General features: G+C 46.5%; 1 protein-coding gene across 1 annotated transcript in view; it reads right to left on the bottom strand.

Annotated features, from left to right (window-relative positions):
* Positions 1-23,303, bottom strand: part of Vxn (vexin) — a 29,285-nt gene extending 5,982 nt beyond the window's left edge. The window contains exons 1-5 of the mRNA XM_075971343.1: positions 22,668-23,303; positions 16,463-16,518; positions 9,053-9,203; positions 3,278-3,339; positions 10-101 (exon numbers count right to left, since the gene is read on the bottom strand). Of these exons, the coding sequence (XP_075827458.1) occupies positions 10-101; positions 3,278-3,339; positions 9,053-9,203; positions 16,463-16,518; positions 22,668-22,734 (428 nt within the window). The 5' untranslated portion in view covers positions 22,735-23,303. The remainder of the gene's footprint in view (positions 1-9; positions 102-3,277; positions 3,340-9,052; positions 9,204-16,462; positions 16,519-22,667) is intronic.
* Positions 23,304-23,665: the final 362 nt, after the last annotated feature.

Here is a 23,665-nt window from a genome sequence, read left to right as displayed (position 1 = left end):
AATACTTACCCTCTTCCCAGAACAGCTCCTTTTTCGGAGCCCTTGGCGGTCACCTCTACCACAGCTGGAGCCTTCACTGAGATCCGGGCCACCGGAGAAATCTGTGTTTTAAGGAAGTGGGGAAAGGGTTGAGGATGGTGCCACATTCCCACTCTGGCCCTTATTGGAGCCCTTTGTAAGAAGGCTGCCTTTAGGTACCATCTCCAACCTGGGCAACAGCCCTCGGTCAGTCAGCATCAGACATGCTGGAGAGCTTCTAAAGATAGTGCTGGAACCACACAGTATCTGGTTTAGCAGGACGCTGCCTGAGTTGCTGCGTTGAACAAGGTCTGTGAAACTGTTGGTTCTGGGACTCTACGAACCACTGGCCTAGAGACATGTGAGAGAGAGCCATTCAGTCTTCCAAGGGAACTGTCCCCCACCCTCCCACCTCCTCTGCTGCTGTCTGATCATCAGTCCTGCAGGGTCTTTCTTCGACCACGCTGCCCACACCAGCACCAGCCTTCCCATTTCTTTCGCGGACCTTTCAAAGGACTGTCTACTCAGGTCCCGTTTGTGCCCGGGGCCGGCTACACTCTCCATGTCCGGCTTGGACTCTAGAACCCTCAGGAGTCCCATCTCAACCCCTCAGCATGAGAGACTAAGGCCAACTCGCATCCTGCTCCTTGAGGCCTTGCAAGGCTGACTTGCAGCTTGGCCTTTCCAAACTATGAGTCAGCAGAATCCAGGGCCCCTTGTAGCAGGCTCCCTGCCGTGTCCCCTGTTGACCCACAGCTCTGCATGTCTCCGTGTATCTCTGCATCAGGGCCTCGTTTCTATCAGCCTTCCGAGTACACTTCCACCAGGTCCTCCTGAGGCTGCTGGCCGTGTTCATCTTTCTCTAGCCCCCAGCACTGTACAAACTATGTGACTGATTGTACTTTCTCACTTTGTCTTTTTCCTGTGGTTCTCTAGTTACTACCCTGGTCCCCGGAGAGACCGACTGCATGACCAGTCGGGGAGACTCTGAGACTGAGCCCTCGCCAGCCCTGCCAAAGGCCCTGCCCTGAACTGACAATCAGCTGATGTCATGGGGCTAAGTCCAGGGGTTGCCCCATCAAGGGACACACATTTTGCTTTGTTCTCTGTCCCAGGTCTCAACAAAGTGTCAAGTCACCACATTTACTGAACCCTCTGGAAAAATTCCAGGTCAAGGACACCACTATTTACCACCTCTCTGCTGTGGCCTGGCAGGCTGAGGGCAGAGTTACTGTACCAGCTTGTGGCGCCCCCTAGCTATTCCTCCCTGTCCTGCATCATGCGGATGTTCAGCTAAAGCTGACGTGAGCCTCCTTCCCACCCCTTCCCCTATATCTTTAGTCACCTCCCATCCGTGTCAGCCCTGAATCGGGCTTAGATGGGCAGGCTCTAGCTCGCTCTCCTGCATCGTGCGTGAGCATCCGAGGAGGGATGGGGCACAGCTGCACTCCTCTCAGGCCCAGGGATATGCTGCTTTGCCTCCTCATCTTCAGCAGCACCTGCCACTATCCCAGCTGTCTCTGGTCCCTTGCTACAGCTGCACATCTGCCAAGGGCAGCGTCTAAGTCAACCCGGAGGCCCGGGAGTGGGAATTCCAGGCTGCTAAACATTCTTTTTTCCTTAACCTTGACCGTTTTTGGCACGGTCAAGCCTGTCTTCCTTCCCTCTGCCAGCTGCCTAGCCACCCTGTTTGCTGAGCACGAGGTTGGAAAGAGGACTCTTCCTTGACCACAGTTTCTCTCCTCTCCACCCTTTGTTCTTCCAATACAGTGACCTTACTGAAACTCTCAGATTGGATCTCCTGCCCAGAGCATAAATATCCATCTCTTTCCAGTTTGTTCCAGAAGGATGAGGGGCTGGCCCAGTTAGCTCTGGCTTCTCTTGGAGTTGGATAGTAGCTACTGTAAGGGCCTAGGATGTCTGAGATGATCTCCCCTCCACTCAGCCCTGACTCTGTTAACTGAGAGACAACCCCACACTCAACCCTTGGAGACTACAAAGGAGAAGAGAAGATAGATCTGGGGACATGCCCCTAAGCCCTCTTTAAGAAAGGATAAACTAGCCAGGCAGTGGTGGTACACGCCTTTAATCCCAGTACTTGGGAGGCAGAGGCAAGCGGATCTCAAAGAGTTCAAGACCAGCCTGGTCTACAAGAGCTAGTTCCAGGACAGGCTCCAAAGCCACTGAGAAATGCTATCTTGAAAACAAACAAACAAATAAACAAATGGAAGGTCAAACTGTTCAGCTCCAGGATGGGCAAAGGATAGGCGAGTATCCTTGCTCAGAGTCCCGTGCTTGCTGAGACAGCCCACAGGCCCTGACAGAGGGAGGGAGGAAGACAAAAGTTGACCCATTTGGGCTCAGTCGAGACCCATCTATGTAGGCAACTCGCACTCTAGATCTTACACTTGAAGGTGCTAAGCCTGGATCATGGTTCAGTTGCTCCCTCCACACAAGCTTCTGCTCCACACCTCAGTCCTCATCCCAGCGAGCCTCGCCGTAAGGATGCTCTGAGACGCACCCTGCCCTCAAATGACTGGTTGTTACGGACTGAAAGTCTGTGTGTGACTCAAACTCATCTGTTAAGGTCCTCCCTACCCCCGAGTGTGATGGTGTACAGCGTGGAGCCTCCAGGCAGATGATGATGTGGAACATCTATGATAAGATTAGTGCCCTCAGAAGAAGACAGAGAGTTCAGCAATGCCTCTGTTGTATGCACAGAAAACACTTAGCATGAACCCATGCAACTGTATGGCAAGAAAGCCCTCCCCAGACAGCCAGTCTCTGTGTCCTGGATCTTGGACTCCCCGGTCTCTAAAAGAGAACCATGTTTCAGTGCCCTAGTCTATGGTATCAGCCAGGCTGATGGAGTCGCTGGTGTTCTGTGCTCCCATGGTGCTGGGGCCCCTCTGAGTGTGGGAGAACTTTACATGACTTTAGCCCAGAGCTGCGCCTGGGAATTAGGCATTGCTGCCTGGCCAGACCTCAGAGTTCTCCCTGCAAGCATGAGATGCTAGCAAGTCACAGCTTCTGTTTGCATGTGAACTGAGTTCCTGTTGAGAAAGAGAAGCGGCTAGTGGCGTGTCCTAAGTCCACAGAGTGGCGTCAATGGCTGGTCTGAGAGCAAAGAACCACAGGGCTGCTTACCTAACGATTCTCAGCCCAGAGCAAAGGACACCAGCTCCCGTTCTGGCACCGGAAAAACATTTCAAGACATCTCAGGCACGGCAGATACAGCGAGTCTGACTGACTTACTTACCAATGATTTTCCATATGCTCGGTTCCCACACAGATTCGAAGCTTTGGGCTCAGGAATGCCCGCTGTGAAATTGAACAGAAGAGGTATTACTCAGTTGTACTCTTGAGTTCTGCCTCCCTCTGCTTCTGAATCAATTATCTCGCTAGCTGTCCAGTCATACAGGGACTTTCTCAGGGTCTTTGTACCAAGTGACAAAGCACTGCAGGGATGGCCAGGCAATGCTAACTGCCGAGTGGGGTCACCCCTACCCCTGCCACTCTCCCAGGAAATGGAACTAAGGTCAATGTAGTTCAACGACCGTGATAAGCATGCCATTGCGGTGGGGATGCTTGGAGTGGAGGAGGCTGCACGCGTGCAGGCAGAAGGCAGAGCTAGGGAATCTGTGTACTTTCAGTTCCGTTTTGCTGTGACCCTCAAACTGCTTGGGAAAAAGTAAGTCAATGGAACAAGAACATTTAGCACTGCGTCTGCATGCAGTAGGTGCCCACAGAGTGTGGCCTCAGCACTTCCTCCTTTCCTGAGCTCTCAGCTCACAAGAAATTAGTTCAAGGAATGAGACCATTATTATGGTGTTTTCATGCATACTTGGTTCTTACTGGTGCTCCCCCACTTCCCTCCCGCTGGTCTCCTCCCTTCCCTCAGCCCAGTCTTATCTGCTTCCACCTCACAAGTATTTTCTTATCCTCCCCCGTCCCAGATCTCTCCTTTCCCTCTCATGCCCTCTTTTCTAATTCCATCATACACCTGCCTATATAAAATAAATCTTAGGATCTCAGAGATGGTTCAGTTGGTAAAAGCACCTGCAATGCAGACCTGATGGCCTGAGTCTGGGAGTCAGGAACCCATGTGATACTGAAGGTCTGTGAATTTTATAGGCAGCCTTAGAATGAATGCCCAAAGACCAAGCAAACAATGTTTAACCATAGCAACTGAGTTTAAATGGTTATCTACGGCTTGCTGACTAGTTGGGCTGGACACTAGTTAAATGGGAACCAACTGACTGGTTGATTGACCGGGTTGTATTGTAGCCAAGTAAATTGTTTTCCGTACTGTTGTAGATTCTGCTTTGTTTCCTGTAGACGCTGCCTGCCAGTTGGTAGTGGTTACAGCGAGGAACCTGCTCCGGGAGTCACCTAGTTCATGATTCTTTTTTTCCTATGACTTTACACAAAAGCACACACTACTAAACTCAGTTGGACTAGGAGAATGCCCTTTTAACCCTACCAAGACCAGACCACAGCGAGCGGTGCCCTTGAATTAGCAGGAGCAGCAGCTCACTTTCAAAGGATGCCAGGCCTTGTGCTGAGTGTAAACTGCGTGAAAGTTTACATTACTACCTGCAGGCCCCACATACATAGCTAAGAAATATTTTAAAATATTGCATTTGCAGAGCTGAGAATGTAGTCCAGTGGCAGAGGGCTTGCCCCACACAGGAAAGACCATGGCTTCCATCCCCCAGCACCGAGCCAACAACGTGATGAAATTGCATTTGTGTAGCAAAGCATGCTAAAGCATACATGTAATCCGAGCCATGGGAAGCAGGAGTTCAAAGACAAGTGAATCTGAGGCACAACTTGGATCATGAGAGCCTGTTTTTAAAAACAAAACAAGATAACCAACCTTGAACTGAACAAGCACATACTTATTCTCCTGGTTTTCCTACCCTAAACAATACAGCATAGCTAGTGGTTTCAGAATATTTGTATCATATGAGGTATTTAAATAACCATCTGTAGATGATTCAAAGTGGAGAGAAAGACAGATGTGTATAGGTTACATGCAATTACTACTCCATTCTACATAAGCATGGTGGCGTTTGGCATCTTGAGTGGGTACTGGAACCAATTGTGCCTGACCTGGAGACAGCTGCATCTCATTTAATTTTTCTTGTCACCTTAAGAGGGAGGACGCTCATGGTCGGCACATTTCAGTTGGGGGAAGCAAGGCTTTAGTGATGCATAACCACTCATCTGAAGGCAGATGTGGTGGGTGAGATGTCTCCTATGTTCTCAGGCGTTTGAATCCTTGGTCTCCAGTTGGTGTATCTAGTTGTGTAGGCTGAGAAGGTGTGGCCTTGCTGGATGAGACCTATCACTGGGGTCTGGCTCTGAGAGTTTAAAGACTTGAGCAGTGTCAAGTTCACTCTGCTTCCTGTTTTCAGCTTGAGATGTGAGCTCTCAGCTGCTGTTCCAGACACCATGTTTGCGGTCTGCGGCCACGCCATCCTTGTTAGTACAGTCACTAGCCTTCTGAAATCGTACACCTAAAATGAACCCTTCCTTGTGTAAGTTGCCTTGGTCATGGTGTTCTATTGCAGTAATTGAAAGGCACCAAAGCAGTAGGTAAAGATGGTTTAAAGATGGTTTCAGGAAGTGTTAGCCTCTTGTAGACCTGGGGAAGCTTGGTCAAGGGATAGCATCTCCCAACTCAGGAGGAGGTGGAGCTTTACACCCAGAGAGGGAAAGAACAATAGTGAAGGTTCAAGGAAACAGAATGGAAGGGGCCCCGTCAGGGAATTACCCCCCACAGCTCAGGGTTGTTCTACCTCACAGAATGGTAAGGACAGGAGTGTCACAGGAGGTGGCCATGGAACTCATTCTGACTTGGAGAAACTTTGTAGGGAGGGCTTGAGGGCGGAGGCCTTTCACTGGCTTTGTCTCCATCTGTGAGATGCTGGGGGTCTGAGCATGGAAGCTTGAGGTAGGTTACAAAAGTGTCAAGGCAAGAGCTCTCTGGGGTGACACTGTCGGGTTAGTGCATAAAGTGGGAAGGGTGACACAGAAGAATTAGGGAAGAAACGGGAGACTTTCTGGAAAGCTGGACAGTCATTCCTGAAAAAAGATCACACCTTGTAGCCTGTTTAGATAAGCTGGCCATCTCCGGCAAAAAGTCCTACAAACAGTTTCCTAGGCCCAGGATTTGGGCACGGTCTCTTTCCAGCATTGAAGACCTTATGGTGAGAATATTTTAGTTAGTTCTATCCCCATGATCTCCAAGTTTCCTCACCTTGCCCTGACCTGAGAAATCTGCAGCCACCAAGACCTTATCCTACAGTTCAGAGAAAGAGCAAGCCCCTAGCCCTGAGGTCCCCGGAGACAGGCAGCATACTGGCAGAAGGAAGTAAGAATTGATACCCAGGGACCAGTGCCTCGCCTTTCCTTGGAGAGCATCGGGGTTGGCTTCGGCTCAGCAACACTCCCTCCTACCCATCCTGAATCTATCAGATTGGAGGTGCTGAGGGAATTGAATCAATGCCCAGCTGAATCTATTTTTTTCCATCCGAACCTGACTAGCACACCCCTGCAGGAACTGACTGTCACGTGTCGGGCAGACTCTCCATTTCATAACTTACTGCTCTTGTTTTTCAGAATAAAAGACTGACTTGGGCAGTCCAAGATGACAGCAACTACCTACAAAGTTATAACAGCAGCTAAGCATGGCAGTGCACTCATAATCCTGGCTCTTGGGATGCTGAGGCAGGAGGACCATGAGTTTGAATTCAGCTTGGGTTACACTATGAAATACCGTCTTTTAAAGACTACAAAAGTGATGCTTAAAGCTAGACAAGGGAAGTGGCGCTGACCAGAACATAAGGAGATTGGAAATTGTATGCTGGCTCTGTGGCTGCCAAGGAATGTCACCTTGCACGGGTCAAACAATTTCTATAGCATTGGTTTTTCTGTTCTGTGAATTGGAGAAGGTGACTGCAGAGGTCAAATGGAATGTTAGAAAGGTCACATCGACCTGACCTTGGTTCTCTCTCTCTCTCTCTCTCTCTCTCTCTCTCTCTCTCTCTCTCGTGTGTGTGTGTGTGTGTGTGTGTGTGTGTGTGTGTGTAAAACACAGATTGCTATGCCTTAACCCTGGAATTTCTAGTCAAATAAAATGTGTCTTTTAAAATATTTCGGGTGCTGCTCCTGGGGCCCCACTTTGGATATCTCTGTAATAGCTTCTCTCTAAAACCTTGCTGCTCAATCTGTTGACCCTGAAGCCACAAAAGCAGCACCACCTGGGTGTGTCAGTAATGAAGCCTCGGGATCCATAGGTGGACTAGCGTCCTTCTGAATTCAACCCTACATCAGGGAAAGGCCTCTCGTTGATAAGTGTGTACACAGTAATTCAAGAGGTATGGCTTTTAAATTGACTTTATGATTTTTGGAGCAAAGAGGAATATTCTGCCTATTTTTTCTTTCTACACACGCTCACCCTCCCACTCACCTATACATAGACGCAGAGAAGAATCTATCTCCTCTAATTTGCAAGGCAGATTGTGGCTTTTCTAATGCTTCCTTTCTGTTTACATGTGTGCAATCGAACTTAACTGAGGGCCTCGCTTGGTTTATGTGATCTTGTACTGTCGATCATGAGTGCAGGGTGAGACAAAGAAACCTAGTCTGACACCTGAGAAAAGCAACAACTCAAACAAACAACAACAGAACTTGGAAGAAAACATCAACAAAGAAGGGGCCTGGAATGGGAAAAGATGAAGGAACGCAGTCAATAAAGATTCATGTCAGGTCCTGTAAAATACAAAACTGTTAATGCCCAAAGCTTTGACAACATTTTGGATTTTCTTTGTGTGTGTGTGTGTACAGGTGTGTGTTCATATCAGTGTGTGCGGATGCATAAAATGAAGGGGGTGCATGTGGAAGCCAGAAGTTAACCTTAGGTGTCATTTATCTTGTTTTTGAGACAGTCTTTCCTTGAGATCTGAGGCTTGCCCATTAGGCCGACCAGGGAGCTCCTGGGGTTCTCCTGCCTCTGCCTCCCCAGCACAGAATTACACTCACACTGCACACCCTGCACAGGGTTGTGCTCACACTTGCATACCCTGCACGGGGTTGCGCGCGCACACACACACACACTGCACACACACACACACACACACACACTGCACACACACACACACACACACACACACACACACACACACACTGCACAGGGTTGTGCTCACACTTGCATACCCTGCACGGGGTTGCGCGCACACACACACACACACACACTGCACACCCTGCACAGGGTTGTGCTCACACTTGCATACCCTGCACGGGGTTGCGCGCGCGCACACACACACACACACTGCACACCCACTTTGTATGTTAGACTCTAGCCCTAATGTTTGTGTCACAAAACTTTAACAACTGAGCTATCACCCTAACTCCTGGGTTTTGAGGTAGGATCTCCTCAAGCCTAGGCTGACCCTGAACTCATGACAGTCCGCCTGCCTCAGCTCTCAAATGCTGAGGTTACAAGTGTAACCTCAACTATGTATTTTTGGAATTAAAACATGAGTTTTCCACTGATGGCAGAACAGAAAAAAGCCTAAACTATCACTTAGAAAGTACGATTAGAAACTTCAGTGGGCTAGTAGTTGAATTCTATGTTACCACTTAGGGAGAAGCCATTTCAGAAAAATAATATCCAAGGTAGCATTACTGTTTCCAGATTTCAAACAGGTTTACCCCTAAATTCTTTTTACATTATTAAGTCACTCAAATGTGGAAAAAATGGTACAGTTTGGTTGCTATGGTTGTGGTGCTGATCCTGGGGATGAATCTAGGGCCTTTCATATAGGTGAAGGTATCGGTTGTCCTACCTCTGTAGGTGAGACCCAATAGCAGGTGTTTTTTGTTTGTTTGTTTGTTTTGAAAGATGAATGCTCAATCAGCCTGCCCAGGGATGACCAACCACAAGATAGGTCACATACGAGCCCTTGCTGGGAAAGTCACACCCTCAGGGGTCCCAGCACCTGGGGTACCAGAGGAACTCACATACCAGGCCTGACCGGGGTTTTGGTGGGATGCGTCCCTGGCGGCCTGGCGGTCTGGAGTCGGCCAAACCTGCGGTCGCCTGTATCCCGGCGCTCACAGCGTTGAGGCAGCAGCTCCAGGGGTCTTGGCGGGTACAGGTCCGACTCGATCACCACCTGCAGGGCACAAGGAACACAGTGAGTCATCCTCCCCTGAGTCCCCCAGAGCTGGGACCGCCCCGCACCCACCTCATGTGCACCAGGGAACTGTAAGGAGCCTGGATCAGGGTGGCAGGAAGTGAATTTTCATTGAGTGGAGATCGCAGAAACTCAGAAGGGAGGGCTAAAAGCTAAGGTGGTTTCATTACTATCGTCTGCTAGTAGTGCTCAGCCACAAATGGTACATCAATAACCTGACCATCAGGGGCCATCGAGGAACTCACAGCAGCTGTGGTTACTCGCACAAGATCAAGCGAATCCACATTCCAACACGAGGGAGGAGGGGGATCATGAGCCCCCACCCCAAGATGAAAAGCTATTGACAGTTGGTGGCTTCTCTGGAAGGGAGTTTCTCTTCAATGGTGTCACCTCTGGAAGGTCAACCATTCTTCGATGGATGGCCTCACCCCCAGAAGCAGATAAGACAGCATGGGGGGGGTGGATGTGGAAGGAGTTATGAAGAGGAATGGTAGTAGATATGATCAAAATACATGGCGTGGGAAGTGTTAATGAAAGATTATATTTGCCTATGCAGAAAGAGGGCAGAGATGGTAAGAGCCAGAGGTGGTGGGTGACTGTAAGGACACGGCCTTCTAGATGCAATAGGGAAGGCACACATGTGGGTTTGCAGGATGCTGTAGCATGCAGAAGCTCAAGACAGACACAACCCAGCATGGAGGAATGACTGTGGGCATGAAGTCCCACCCCTCGCCCAGAAGCTATTCACAGCTGACAGCCACGAGGAGAGGAAAACTCAGTTTTCTTCAACGGAGTGACACTGGGTGTATCAGCCACACTCCAGGGCAGGTGCCAACACAGATCTGACCCCATGATGGGTTGTTGGTTCTGTTTGTGTTAAAGAGAGGGAAGGAACTTGAAGTTGGGTGGGATTGGAAGGATCTGGGGGAGAGGGGAAGCTGGAGGGAGGGAGAAGATAAGATCAAACTATGGTATGACGTTCTTAATGGTTCCGCTTTAAAAGCCACCTGCCACTACACTGTGCACAGAGGTCGCTCTTCATCCCCTAGCTGACAGCACGCAGCAGCAGTGACATAGCATTGCATTCTCTTTACGCAGTGTGTGACCTGGAGAAGAGAGAGTGTCGCGAGTGTGTGTGCGGACTGAATGCACAGGCTGTGCCATTTACACAGGGAACATGAGCCTGTGAAGGCTGGTATCTGTGGATGTCTTGGAACCAATCCCCGAGGGTACTTAAATCACTGAGAAAATTCAAAAACGTAAACCCAGGAGACAAATAATAGCCACCATTTTATCTTAACACGGGGAGTCGTGAAGGGAATCTTGGCAGCCAGGGAGCAGATTCTGCATATTTTATCCCTCTGCAGGACACAGAGTCATTCATGCTGATTGTCCTTACTCCATGAGTCTCATTCATTAGACGCTGCCGTATTCCATAACACTGCAGCCTCCCCAAGGCTTGCACTGCCCCCGCCACTTCCTTCTGTGCACAGCTGCCCTGCAAGGGCCCATTCTGTGTCCACTCTGGGCTCCCGTGCATCTGCGAGTCAGGAGGATGGGCTCGGTCCTGATGGCCTAGCTTTTGGCAGACCTGCTTCAGTTGACTACACAGAACTACAGTGCTGGTGTTGGGGGATTCCAGAGCAGAAATAAATGGGCTTTTAAAGACATGATAACAGAGTGGTGTTTCAAGTCAGTGGAGGACACTGTATCTTTAATGATATGGTTGGAATAAATATCAGGTCACCACGGGAAAGTGTCTCTATTTGATTTGGGTGATAAGTCAGGTCAAAGTTGTGTGTTGAACAACAAACACTAAAACAGACTATAGCTTAATATGACACACAGCATTACATATGTTCATAAGACTCTTTACCACATGATAAAATTGAAAAAACAATAGAAAAATGGAGGGAAAATATGAGCAAACCCCACAAATTTGCTGAACACTAGTGACTAAATGCATATTAAAATAATAAAATCTCCGTCTCCTATCAGATTACCAATGAAGAACAAGATAACTCCATTTGGGCTCAGGTCAGCCTGAGTTCCAGCTCCAGATACTTTATTTTTAATAAGGCCACGTGGTCTAGGCTAGCCTCCAACTTGCTATGTGGCCGAAGGATGTCTTTGAAGTTCTGACCTTCCTGCCTCCACCTGCAGAATGCTGTGAATACACCAAGATAGGGTTCAAACCCAGAGCTGCATGCATGGTAAGCAAACATTCAACCAACTCAGCCACGTTCTAGGACCTTAAGGCCCAGTTTTGACACTCAGTAATTGAGCAGAGTAGGGATATTCATGCTCACCCTTGCTGGACTAACAGAATCAATGCCTGTTATTAGCAAAGATTCCTGATGTCTTCAGGGCACACATTCACCTGTCTGATTTGTAAGTATGTTAAAGTGTTCTGAAGACCTAATCTTCATTTCTCCCACAGAGAACCAGAAGAGAAGCCATCCTTCTTTCTTTCAATTTACCACAAAGAGCCCTTTGCCTAGAAATTGAAGATCACACATTTGGTCTTAAATTGGGTAGGGCATTCACTCTTCTCTGATCCATTTAGGAACCAGTTGCATCTATGGGAAAAACTGGGGGTTATTCTGAGCACTTGGGATCATCACTGGCCTGACAATCCTTGCCTTTTCCTGCTCTGGGCATTTCAGAAATGGTAACTTACTTGGTTCCCTGCAAGACTTTGAGGAAGGCTGAGCAAAGTTCGTGTGTGTGTGTGTGTGTTTGCACGTGTGTGTGTTTGCACGTGTGTGTGTTTGTAGGTGTGTGTTTGCACGTGTATGTGTGTGTATGTGTGTGTGTGTGTGTGTGTATGTGTGTGTGTGTTTGCACATGCGCTACTTTCTGAGTCATCCCCAAAGTGTGACAAGAGCTGGCTGCTGAGCCCCTGGCTTGTTTTCCTGTCTGTAGAACTTACTGCCAGTATCTGTAGAGCAAAGCAGTCTGTGAGCATGTCCTTAGCATCCTGAGTTTAGAGCTAAGACCTGAGAGGTGGGGCGGGAGCATGAGATGTTAATTGGGCAGAGGAGGGAAAACAAGAATTTGGTGATGGTTTTTCCTGTCCTAGGCTAAGATCACACTGTCTACCGAAGTGTTATCTTATCACATTTCTGGGAAGTCCATTCCCTGACACCTCAAGCCCCTGTTGTTTGCCAGCTGGGAGGTCAGATGAATTAGACAGCTGAGACCTAGATGGAGGGACACAATCGTGGCTTGGGGCAGAAGGAATCTATAGAAATGTTCAAGCAGACTCTAAAATTTTACACACAGGGAAATTAAGGTCAAAAGGAGCTTTGTGTCTTTCTTAAGGTCATAGAGCTGCCCTTACAGAACCAAAGAGTACCACAGTTTCATGGCTCCTGAGTAAAAGCTCTCTGTAAAACCGCAGAAGCACCTATACCCAGCTGGGAATTTTCAAGTACAATCGAATGCTTTGTGAATACGCCAGGAGATTCTACACAGATGTCCCCACCAAGCATCAAATTTGGGGACAAAGTGATATTTCCAATCCTGTTTCTCTGTCTTTCCTCTCGCCAGCTCCCCTGCTTATTATCAAAGGGCTCCATTATCTTGGGATGCTTAACAGATCCATGCCTTGTGTGGGTGCAGTCTCTTGAGAGATTTCTATGACATTCACAGGCATCGGGATGATTAGGACGTCAATAAAACAGACTGGGAATCAGAAAAGGAGAGAAAAAGGAGAGGGAGGGAGAGAAAGCACTCCCGAGAAGGGGGATGTGCCTTCGCATTTGGAAGAAAACGCGCTCACATGGAGTCCCAGAGGAAGCTACTTGGGCCCTGAGGATGAGTCAGAGAGGAAAGCGGTATTCTTGGAGGAGGAAGGAAATGCGTTTCTATCCACATGGCGGCCCGAGGAGTGACAGGAGATGCAAATGAACTCTGTCAATCTGTCAGTGTTGGTGTCCGTGCACAGTAGGGTGGGACTTCCTGTGGTACTTTCAGGATGCCACACTGGAGAACTGGACAGAAGCCCCACGCCCCCTCCTCACCAAGACAAGGATTTCAGGCTTGAGTCGCCCTTTCTAGCCTGGCCTGTGTGTTCTGTAGCCTGAGCTTTGTAAACAGACGGGGAGCTGGGCAGCTATTGGCCAAGGCTGAATCACCCTCAATGAAGTTATCTGAATTATCTGTGAACAATCCTTCCCTTCCATCTCCATTATGAACTGAGTTGTTAATTCTCAGGGATTATGAGTGAGGTCAGGATCTCATGACTCACAACCTTCCTCCTTCCTAATATAGCAAAGGCTTCCAAAAGCCCTTATAAAAAGATATTCCCTGGGCTGGAGAGATGGCTCAGTGATTAAGAACACGGAGTACTTTCCAGAGGACCCAGGTTCAATTCCTAGTACCCACATGGCAGCTCACAACTGTCTGTAACTCCAGTCCAGGCAACCCAACACCCGTGGCAAAATACCAAGGCACATAAAATAAAAATAAATAAATTAAAAAAAGATATACAACTGACATAAAAGCAGGCAAATGAGATGAATAAAGAACCCACAGGAAAAATATTGAATGGTCAATAAATCTATGAAAGAAATTAAGAACTACACTAAAATGGAAGAAATGCAAAATAAAATAATAAGGCGTTTCCATCTATCAGCCTGGGAAAGCGTTAACAACAGGAATATCCTGCGGTATTGGCATGGCGTTCTAGAAAAGAGGTCGTTGAAGGACTTTGGCAATGACTACAAAAGCCTTCTAATCCTCCCGACCAGTCTCTTCACATCTACAAATTTATCCTCAAAGATGTATAAGAATAAACTTATAAGAACATAACGATATCCATAAGAACCTTCTGTGGGGCCTCATCTTAATAGAAATCATGGAGAAACTCTATTTATTGGTGACTTTGGATAATGAATTTAAAAATTCCAGATTTGACTTGGGTAAATAAAAACTAATAATTCATACATTGGAATGTTATGTAGCCATTGACAAGGATATATATATATCACAGATACTCACAAATTTTTGTCATGGAAAGATTCTCAAGATCTATTATTAACTGAATAAAAGCAATTCACAAAAATAATCCATTGTCAGACAATAAGCATAATTATCTTATAGTATATGGACATTTTTCACTTAAAAACACACCAATGGCTGGTTTGGTGGCCTGAATAGAAATGGCCCTCATTGATTCATGTGTTTGAATGCTTGTCCTGTAGCTAGGTGTGACCTTGTTGGAGTATGTGTGGCCTTGTTGGAGGGTGGGTTTTGAGGTCTTATATGCTTAGGCTAGGCCTAGTATGGTAGCCCCCTTCTGCTGCCAGAAGATCAAAATGTAGAACTCTCAGCTCCTTCTCCAGCACCATGTCTGCCTGCATGCTGCCATGCTCCCTGCTATGATGATAATGGACTAAACCTCTGAAACTGTAAGCCAGCCCCAGTTACATGTTTTCCTTTATGAGAGTTGTCATGGTCATGGTGTCTCTTCACAGCAATAAAACCCTAAGACAGCTGGATATGGTAATATACACCTTTAATTCAGCACTTGGCAGGCAGAGGTAGGTGGATTTTCCTCTTGCCAACTTTCCTACTTATTACCAAAGGCTCCTTATCCTGGAAAGTTTAACAGACCCACTCCTTGTGTGGGCGACTTCTCTTAAGCTACTTCTATTATATCCATGTGCATCACCTAAAGGTTGCAACTTCAAGGTCATCCTGGTCTACATAGAGAGTTCCATGCCAGTCAGAACTACATACGGAGACCCTATCTCAATGAAATAAAACAAACCCAAATAAAAAAATGCATACCAACATTTATTGAATGTTTGATATGTGACGATCTGTAAACTAGACACTTGCTGTGTGTTAAGTTCTTTGTCCCTTCTCCTTGAGAGACATGTTTGTATCAACCTCATCCTAAAGGTAAGGAAGCAGAGTTCTAGGGCAGTTGGGCAACTGACTCAAACAAAGAGAAGTTGATGGAGCTGGGGTTTGCACATAGGCAATTTGACTACAAACTTTTTGCATTTTCTACTCTATTGTACAGCGTCTCAGAATTCTGTGATGCTGAATTGAGGATCGCTGCAGGGTTTGAGGTTTTGTAATGATTTGGAATTGGAGTATAAGAAAGCTGTAGTAGGCAATGCTCTTGTTACCGCCTGGCCTCTCTGTCCTGTTGAGGGTGATCAATGTTCCTGTGTTCTTTAAAAGAAAATATAAAGAATGTTTATCAGAACAACAAATAAACCCTTTTTAATTAAAAAAAATTTTTAGACGAGAGAAAAGATTTTTTAAATTACAATACCTAAAAAATCCTTAACAGTACTGTGTAAAATTTATGATAACAACTCCACGTCATCAAGAGGAACCAATCAGTCCTCCTTTTGCAATACAGCACAGACATTGATAGTTCTGACATAAGGAGATGTGTGTGCGCAGTGAGAAGCCATAGCATCCTTAGCCTCTAAGAGTGTGCAAACAACTTTAATGCATTAAAAATTCCAAAGCACAATTCAAAATTCAAAGCGAGGCTGCAGAAAAAGGACAGTGCAAGGCTGGAAACCCCTGAATTGTTCAGAATTCCTGGCATTGCCAGACAAATCTGTAAGTAAACCCAATTTCTTAAAAAGCCATGCCTGTGATCTCAGCATTTGGGAGGTTGAGGCAAGAATATTTCATGTTTCTGGCTAGCTAGGGCTGCGTGGTGGGCTTGCAGACAGACTGAACTGCATGAGGACTCTCAAGCAAGCAAGCAAGCAAGCAACAAAATTACTCTCAGATTCTGTATATCCACCACAGCTTCTCTGACATACCAGAAATGCCAGTACCCGAGGGATGGATGGGTGGGTGGATGGATGAGCTGTTCTCACTCTGTTACCTGTTCATTCTGCTAGGAAACCTACACCATAAGGAACTGTACCAGTGATTCACTGCTATCTACAATGGTGAGAAAAAGTTACATTACAAATGTGCAGACCAGGCTGCTACAGCTGCATTATGAACTCTGTGCACATACAGAGTAGGTCTCCCCTGCGCCCGGGGAAAATGGCAAAATGAGGAGTCTCTTGGGGGACTCTTTGGTGTATGGTTGGTATTTGCCAGCTATTATGGATAAATGGACAAACAACCACATGAGACACCCTTGCCTTCTCATCCTTGAGAGCAGGGGAGAGAGCAGGAGTCAAGAAGCCACCGTTGTTTTTGTACTGAAAGTCAGCCAAAGAGGATCAAAATGAAATAGAATTTCTTACGTTTTTGGTCAAGAGATGCTGAGAGCTTTTGACTCTTCTTCTGGACGGACTGGACACTGAAAGAGATAAAGAAATGGTCTTAGAAGATGCTACGGTACAGACCTGAGAATGTTTGGTCCTGGTTGGGGGTGGGCTACTGGGAAGGGATTGGGAAGAAAAAGCTGAGTCCCACTGCAATTTAAGATGTCACTCAGCTTGACTACAATAAAATTTCTATAGCATCATTTGCAATAGCTAAAGGTTGCTAAGAACCCAGTGCCCATCAACAGATGAATGGATAAATATGGTATACCCACACACTGGAACACTGCTCAGCCTTGAAAAGTAAAGGGAGCATGCGTAAACCTTGAGAGATGGGGCCAGGTTAAATGAGACAAAAGAAGAGATATTCCATGCATGACTCTACCTATCTGAGTATATAGGGCAGTTGACATCATAAACAGATGCAAAACAGAATGATCATTCCCAGGACCTGGGAGGCTGGAGGAGTGGGGCATTATTGTTATTAGCATAGAGTTTCTGTTTGGGCCAATGAAAAAGTCAGGAGATGGACGGGCTGTGGTGTGCAGCACAATGAAGGTACACGCCAGTGATCTGTACATCTGGTGTGGGTAAATGGTAACTTGTACTCTGTGCGTGCGTGTGTGTGTCTGTCTGTCTGTCTGTGTATGCATGTATGTGTATGTGAGTGTGTGAATACCAGAACTTAAAATCTTCTTAGTAGGAAAGGTAGCTTAGTTGCTAGCATGCTTGCTTGCGATGCATGCAGTTCTGGAGTTGACCCTCAGGACCACATGAAAGCTGGTGTGTTGGTTTACATCTGTAATCTCAGAATTTGGGAAGTGGAGACAGGAGGAGGATAAGGAGTTCAAAGGCATCCTTGGGTACATAGTGAATTCTAGCTAGCCTGGGTTAACAGAAGAACCCTATCTGGAAAAAAAATTTAAATCAGTTAGCTATTAAAAAGTTACAGTGCTTTGCTGGGCCGCGGTGTGGATCTTATTATAGTAACAGCCACTGTCCTCAGCTCTGGTAATTAGAATTTCATTTCCTGAAGCTGACCACTTGAGATTCCTCACATCAGGGGAACATATCTGTAATGTTTGATCTTGTATGTTTTATGTCACCCTATGCCCAGTCATATCTATGTCTACCTTTCATATCGCTATGATCTACTGCGACCCAAATCCTGCTTTGTCTCTATCCTGGTTGACTTCTCAACACATATCAAATCAGTGGCATAAGAGTGCCGTCCTTCCTCCTGAAACGAGCTTCTGTAAAGCAAAGGACACAGTCAACAAGACATATGGTAGCCTACAGATGGGAAAATGTCTACACCAACCCCACATCGGACAGAGGGCTGATCTCCAAAGTAGGCAAGGAACTCAAGAAACTGGTCATCAAAAAAAAAAAACCAAATAATCCAATAAAGATATGGGGTACAGACCTAAACAGAGGACTCTCAACAGATGAATCTAAAATGGCTGAAAGACACTTAAACAAATGCTCAACGTCCTTAGCCATTGGAGAAATGCAAATCAAAACAACTCTGAGATAGCCTTTTACAGCTGTAAGGATGGCCAAGATCAAAAACACTGATGACAGCTTATGTTGGAGAGGTTGTGGGGTAAAGGGAACACTCCTCCATTACTGGTGGGAGTGCAAACTGGTAAGTCACTTTGGATATCAGTATGGCAATTTCTCAGAAGATTAGGAAAGAACCTACCTCAAGACCCAGCAATACGATTTTTGGCTATATACCCAAAGGATTCTCAGCCATACCACAAGGACATGTGCTCAACTATGTTTATAGTAGCTTTGTTTGTCATAGCCAGAATCTGAAAACAGCCTAAATGCCCCTCGACCAAAGAATGGATAAGGAAAATGTGGTACATTTACACAATGGGGTACTACACAGCAGAAAAACAAATAACATCTTTGAAATTTGCAGGCAAATGGATGGAGCTAGAAAACATCATGTTGAGTGAGGCAACCCAGATACAGTAAGAAAATATCACATGTACTCACTCATAAGTGGCTTTTAGACATAAAGCAAAGAAAACCAGCCTACAATTCACAATCCCAGAGAACCTAGACAACAATGAGGACCCTAAGAGAGACTTACATGGATCTACATGGGAAGGAGAAAAAGACAAAATCTCCTGAGTAAATTGGGAGCATTGGGATCTTGGGAGAGGGTAGAAAGGGAGGAAGCAGAGAAAAATATATAGCTCAATTTAAAAAATAAAAAAGAGAGCTGCCCCTGTTATTTTCTGCAAAGTCCTTGTAGTCATGAAGCCTGGAGTTCAACATACTGACTGATACACTGACTGACTCCAGCTGCGTGTGAACCTGACAGGCTATTTTCTCACTCTCTCACAGCCTCCCTTTCTTCATGTGACAGACAGGAATAATAGCAGCACTTAAGTAGAAGGTTATGTCAAGGGGTAAAGGAACCAGCCTTCATGAAGCCCTTGCCCAGAACCTGGCAAAGAGCAAGCACCCAGGAAATAGTGTGGTCCAAGGACTTTTCTGCCAGATGAAGGCAGGAGGAAGAGAAGGTAATGATGGCTGCTCCTGCTTCAGCGGGGAACTTCTCGCTGTCTATCTCTCTGCCCTCTGCTGTTCGCTGGCTCCCCAACCCTTCTCTGGGGTGCTTGTAGAAGTAAGTTCTGCTGCAACATCTGAGTGGAATACAGCTTCCATCTTTAGAAGTCACCATGAGCTATGTCTACGACACACATTTCCTGAAAGGGCTCTTTCTCTCTAGAATAGAAGAGGACACACACAGTCTCAGCTACAGACTTGGCTATGGTCTGTTTTAAGATACGTTAGAAACGGGGCTGGAGAGATGGCTCAGGGGTTAAGAGCACTGACTGCTCTTCCAGAGGACCCAAGTTTAGCTCCTTGAACCCATATGTCGGCTCACAACTGTCTGTAACTCAACTTTCAGGGGACCTGAAACTTTCCATGGCAAAACACTAATGCACATTAAAACAAATACATTAAAAGTACCATAATGTTACAAGATAGTAAGACAGCCCCATTGAACAGTGTAGCTATCAGCCTGATCCCAACACACATACATTGGAAAGAGAAGTAGCAAACAGTTCTGATAATGGCTCAAGTTGAGCCTGATGGTGATGGCCGGTCACCCTCATCTCTACTCTGGGTTGTCATGCAGCATGGGTCCCACGGCATTGTGAGTCTCTAGGGATACAACATTCACTCAATTCATGAAAGAGTGGAGGCCACACTGTGAGTGTGTGTGTGTGTGTGCATGTGGTGTGATTTATGTACTTGTTAGAGTGTGTATGTATGTGTGTTGCAGTGCATCTACCCATTAGTGTGTTATATATGTGTGTATATTGTGGAATATGTACTTTTTGGTGTGTGTGTTATGGTGTATGTTCTTGTTAATGTGTGCGTCCATGTGAGTTGTGGAGTATGCACTTGTTAGTGTGTTTGTACATGTGTCATGGTATGTGTACCTGTGTGCTGTGCGTGTGCTTGGCGGGGGCAGAGGTTGACACTGAATGGCTTTCCTTCATTGGTTTCTATATTTTATTGTTTAGTTTGAGATGGGTCTCTCATTGAACTCATCATTCGATAGCTCATCAATTTGGCTAACCCGGCTGCTGACGAGCTACAAGGATCTACTGGACTCTACCCTCCTGAGTTATAGCCAGGTGCCACTTGCCCAGCTTTTTACCTGGTTCTGAAGGTCTGGACTCAGTTCCTTGTGTTTGTGCGAAGACACTTTGCTGATTGAGCCCAGCCTCCACAATCTTTTTGAGATAGGGTTTTACATTTAACCCAGGCTTGCCTGGAGATCACGATTCTCCTATCTCAACCTCTCAAGTGCTGGGACCACAGATTGCACCCCCACAGCAGGTTTAGGGCTCTTGCTCCTAACCTAGGCTGTCTAGGCTCTGCTATCTGCATTGCTGAGCCTGTTCAGGGGAGATTTGTTGTTCATTGGTGCCCACGGATCCTGCATAGCCTCAGGGGACTCAGACCTTGTTAGATGAAGTTGAGTAAACTGGTCTTTCTGCAGCTCTGGAGGCAACCTAGGACAAGAGCTATTGGTTGATTCCATACGCAGTGACTCAGAACTGAGAGCATCAGCTCCTTTCCATGGGATCCTTCTGCTGGAAGGCTCTCAGGAGGTCCCAGGGCAAAGCGAGGCATAGAAAGAGACGTGCTCCACCCACTGAGACCCTCCAAAAGCTGCAAATAATCCTTTCTAGAAAATTAGTCCCTAGCAGTGAAGAGTCTATGAATACTTAGTTTAAGGCACAATGATGGATGAAGACAGAAAGAATACAGGACCAAACATTCATCTTTAGTGAGCATATTCATGGCCACACATACAAGCTGAAAACATAAATCACTTTGTATGCGATACGTTTGATGCTGCGCGATCAAGCCTGCTCCATTGCAGTAGCTCCGTGTATCAGTCCATTTATTCTCCATGATAACGTTGGAAGCTAAATTTTTTTTATCTTTTACAGAAGTGGGAACTCATGCATGAAGGAGTTAAGTAGCTGGTCCAAGGTCACAGAGCACAGAAACGGCAGAAATCTCATAGCCGCTTTATCGAGGACGCTTTCTTCTTACTTTTTAGATGACAAGAAATAGACATACTTGTTCTTCTCCTTTGGGGACAATGCGCTGCTCTATGCTACAGTTGGCCTTGGTCCTGAGATCCTCAGGCCTCAGCTTGAGCTACCCTTCTCAGTGAAAACAGACATACTAGGATGTTTGCTTCCCAAGGGTTAGCAATGAGATCTTACACCTTTTTCACCTTGGCTATGTCTCCTTCCATCCTTCTCCAGGGCCACGGGGCTCACTGGGTTTTTGTTTTTTGTTTTTTTTAAATCACATATGGCCCTTTCTAGTCTTTTTTGCATACTTTGCCCCCCAAATATGTCCATAAACACTCTGCAGAATTGTCTATGGTTCCAAGTATGCTATTGAGCATAGATAAATTTTCAGCTTTTTCTTCTTTCCCACTCAGGATGTATCCACAGGACTTGTGGGACAGTTCAGTGGTTCAGGACTTGCTTCCCATTTATGTGCTCCTGGTTCACCAGAAGCAACGTAACCCTCTACCCCTCCAAAAAAGAAACCGCACAGAAACAAACGCAGAGATAAAATTAACGGAAAGGTCATTTCTATTCACACAGATCTAGCTGGTTCCTCTTCAGACGGGTTGGCTTTCAGCTCTCCAGAGAAAATTTCACCTCCTACACATGGGCATTCTCCCAACTCCTCTTCTTCCCTTCCCCTCCCTCTGTAGTAGATGTCAAGATCTCAATTTATTTTCAGCTGTCTGTCTAGGTCCAGACTGAGTCTCGCCCTCCCCCCATCCCCAGCAAGCCCCTTGTCTGTGGCTGACATCAGAGGGGAGGGAGAGAAGAATTGTTTGAACGTGGGCTTAGGGTACAACAAACACCCAGACCGTCTCATCGCAGCGTCACAGTGACACAGGGGTGAGCCTGTGCCTCAGCAAGCCAAAGGGCTTCAGGGTCAGAACAATGTCAAGGCAGAGGGGCTCTGTCCTGGGTCACCAGCGCTCCCCTGGAAGACAGTCTCGCAAAGTCCTTCCCAGGGTTTTGCACCAATTGCCAGGAGCCAGAGCTTATAAAACCAAGGTTCTGAGGTGTTGCCTTTGGTGGTACCGGGTGAGGTGATTCTGGGCTTCTGTGGAGAAGTCAGCCTGGAGTCGGAGCTCAGTTTCATTGCCTTTCTGGGTGTCAGGCCACTGGGGAGCTTTCCTCCTCCCAAGTCAGACAGAGTTGGCCTTGGGACAGCCGATTCTCCTTTCAGAACCTGCTTTCTCACCGCAAAAGCCTGTTGGCTACCCTGGAAATTATGTTTCCATCTCTGTCTGCTTAACAATCACTTGCTGTCCCTGTCACCGAGCCGGCTGGGTTGCCCGTGTTGGAATAAGTGAAGCAGGAACCGCTACACTGCTCTCATCCCTGCCTTGATAGATTGTTTCCCTATGATTGATGTTTATCCTGGTACCCCCTTTTCAGAATCAGAAAGGGGGAGATGATCGAAAGTCATCAAAACGGAGAAGCCAGCAGACCTCAGGACCCCTGGGTGCCACGCACCAGTGTACCTTAGTCCAACAGCAATCAGTCACCTCCCGCCTGAGATGCCACAGTAGGGGACTCCAAGGGCGATCGTTACTCACCCTTGGACGGAATCACGGTGGTGAAAACTTCAATATTCTCATCACTGCAGCTGTAGATCTGATGCATGGTGTCAGCCTCCTGCCCTGCAGGGTGTCCGGCAGCCGGTGGCCTCTCTCGGGAGCCCTAGTCCCAGGGTTTCCTAAGCCAGTCTGGTTCTGGGATCATTGTGCAGGTCCACAAAAGACTGATTGCCTGTGCCTCTCACGACAGGCTCCACCGCAACATTTCCTAATCCCATCTGTCTTTTTTTTTTTTAAACGAATCCTATTATTGCAAACCTTTGATTGAAACGCGAAGGCTTCCGTCTCCCCCAGCTAGGATGTACTTAACATTTTTATTTTGCAGTGCCTGCTGCAGTGAATTTGGGAGTCTTTTGTGAAGTGACGAAGTAAAATCGCCTACTCGGTTAGCGCCCAGCTTGGCTGAAGGAAACGTCAGTTTTGCTATCAGTCATGCCCGGGTCTCATTCCAAAAAGGAAGGACTTTTTTTTCCCTCCAGGGGAACTGGATCTTCCTTTGTCATGTGTTAATTTGGCTCCCTTTAAAGTTTCTATTTTAGACAAAAGGACTGTTTTCCACCACAGATCTGCTTCAGTCCCTTGCGACAAGGCTTACATTTCTGGAGGTGAGTGTTTAGTGTTTATTTGTACAACCCTACAGGTGTGCACAGCCGTGCAACAGACAGTGCACACTCTCAAGGACCCATTTATAGGATAGCTATATTTTATTATTTTTCTGTATTTGAATGTATTTCTTACCTTATCTTTCTATGCTATATATCCTAAGAATATGCTATATTTTGCCCACATATATATACACACAAACAAATGTCATAGTTGATATACATTTCATAAAAATATGTAAGCATATAAGAATATGCTATATTTTTCCCATATATTTGTATATATATATATATATACACAAGCAAATGCCATGGTTGATATACATTTCATAAAAATATGTAAGCATATACATTTTATCCAGTCCCACTACCTTT

The sequence above is a fragment of the Microtus pennsylvanicus genome, chromosome 5, assembly GCF_037038515.1.
Source record: "Microtus pennsylvanicus isolate mMicPen1 chromosome 5, mMicPen1.hap1, whole genome shotgun sequence".
Lineage (NCBI taxonomy): Eukaryota > Metazoa > Chordata > Mammalia > Rodentia > Cricetidae > Microtus > Microtus pennsylvanicus.
This window is presented reverse-complemented; position numbering and strand designations above follow the sequence as displayed.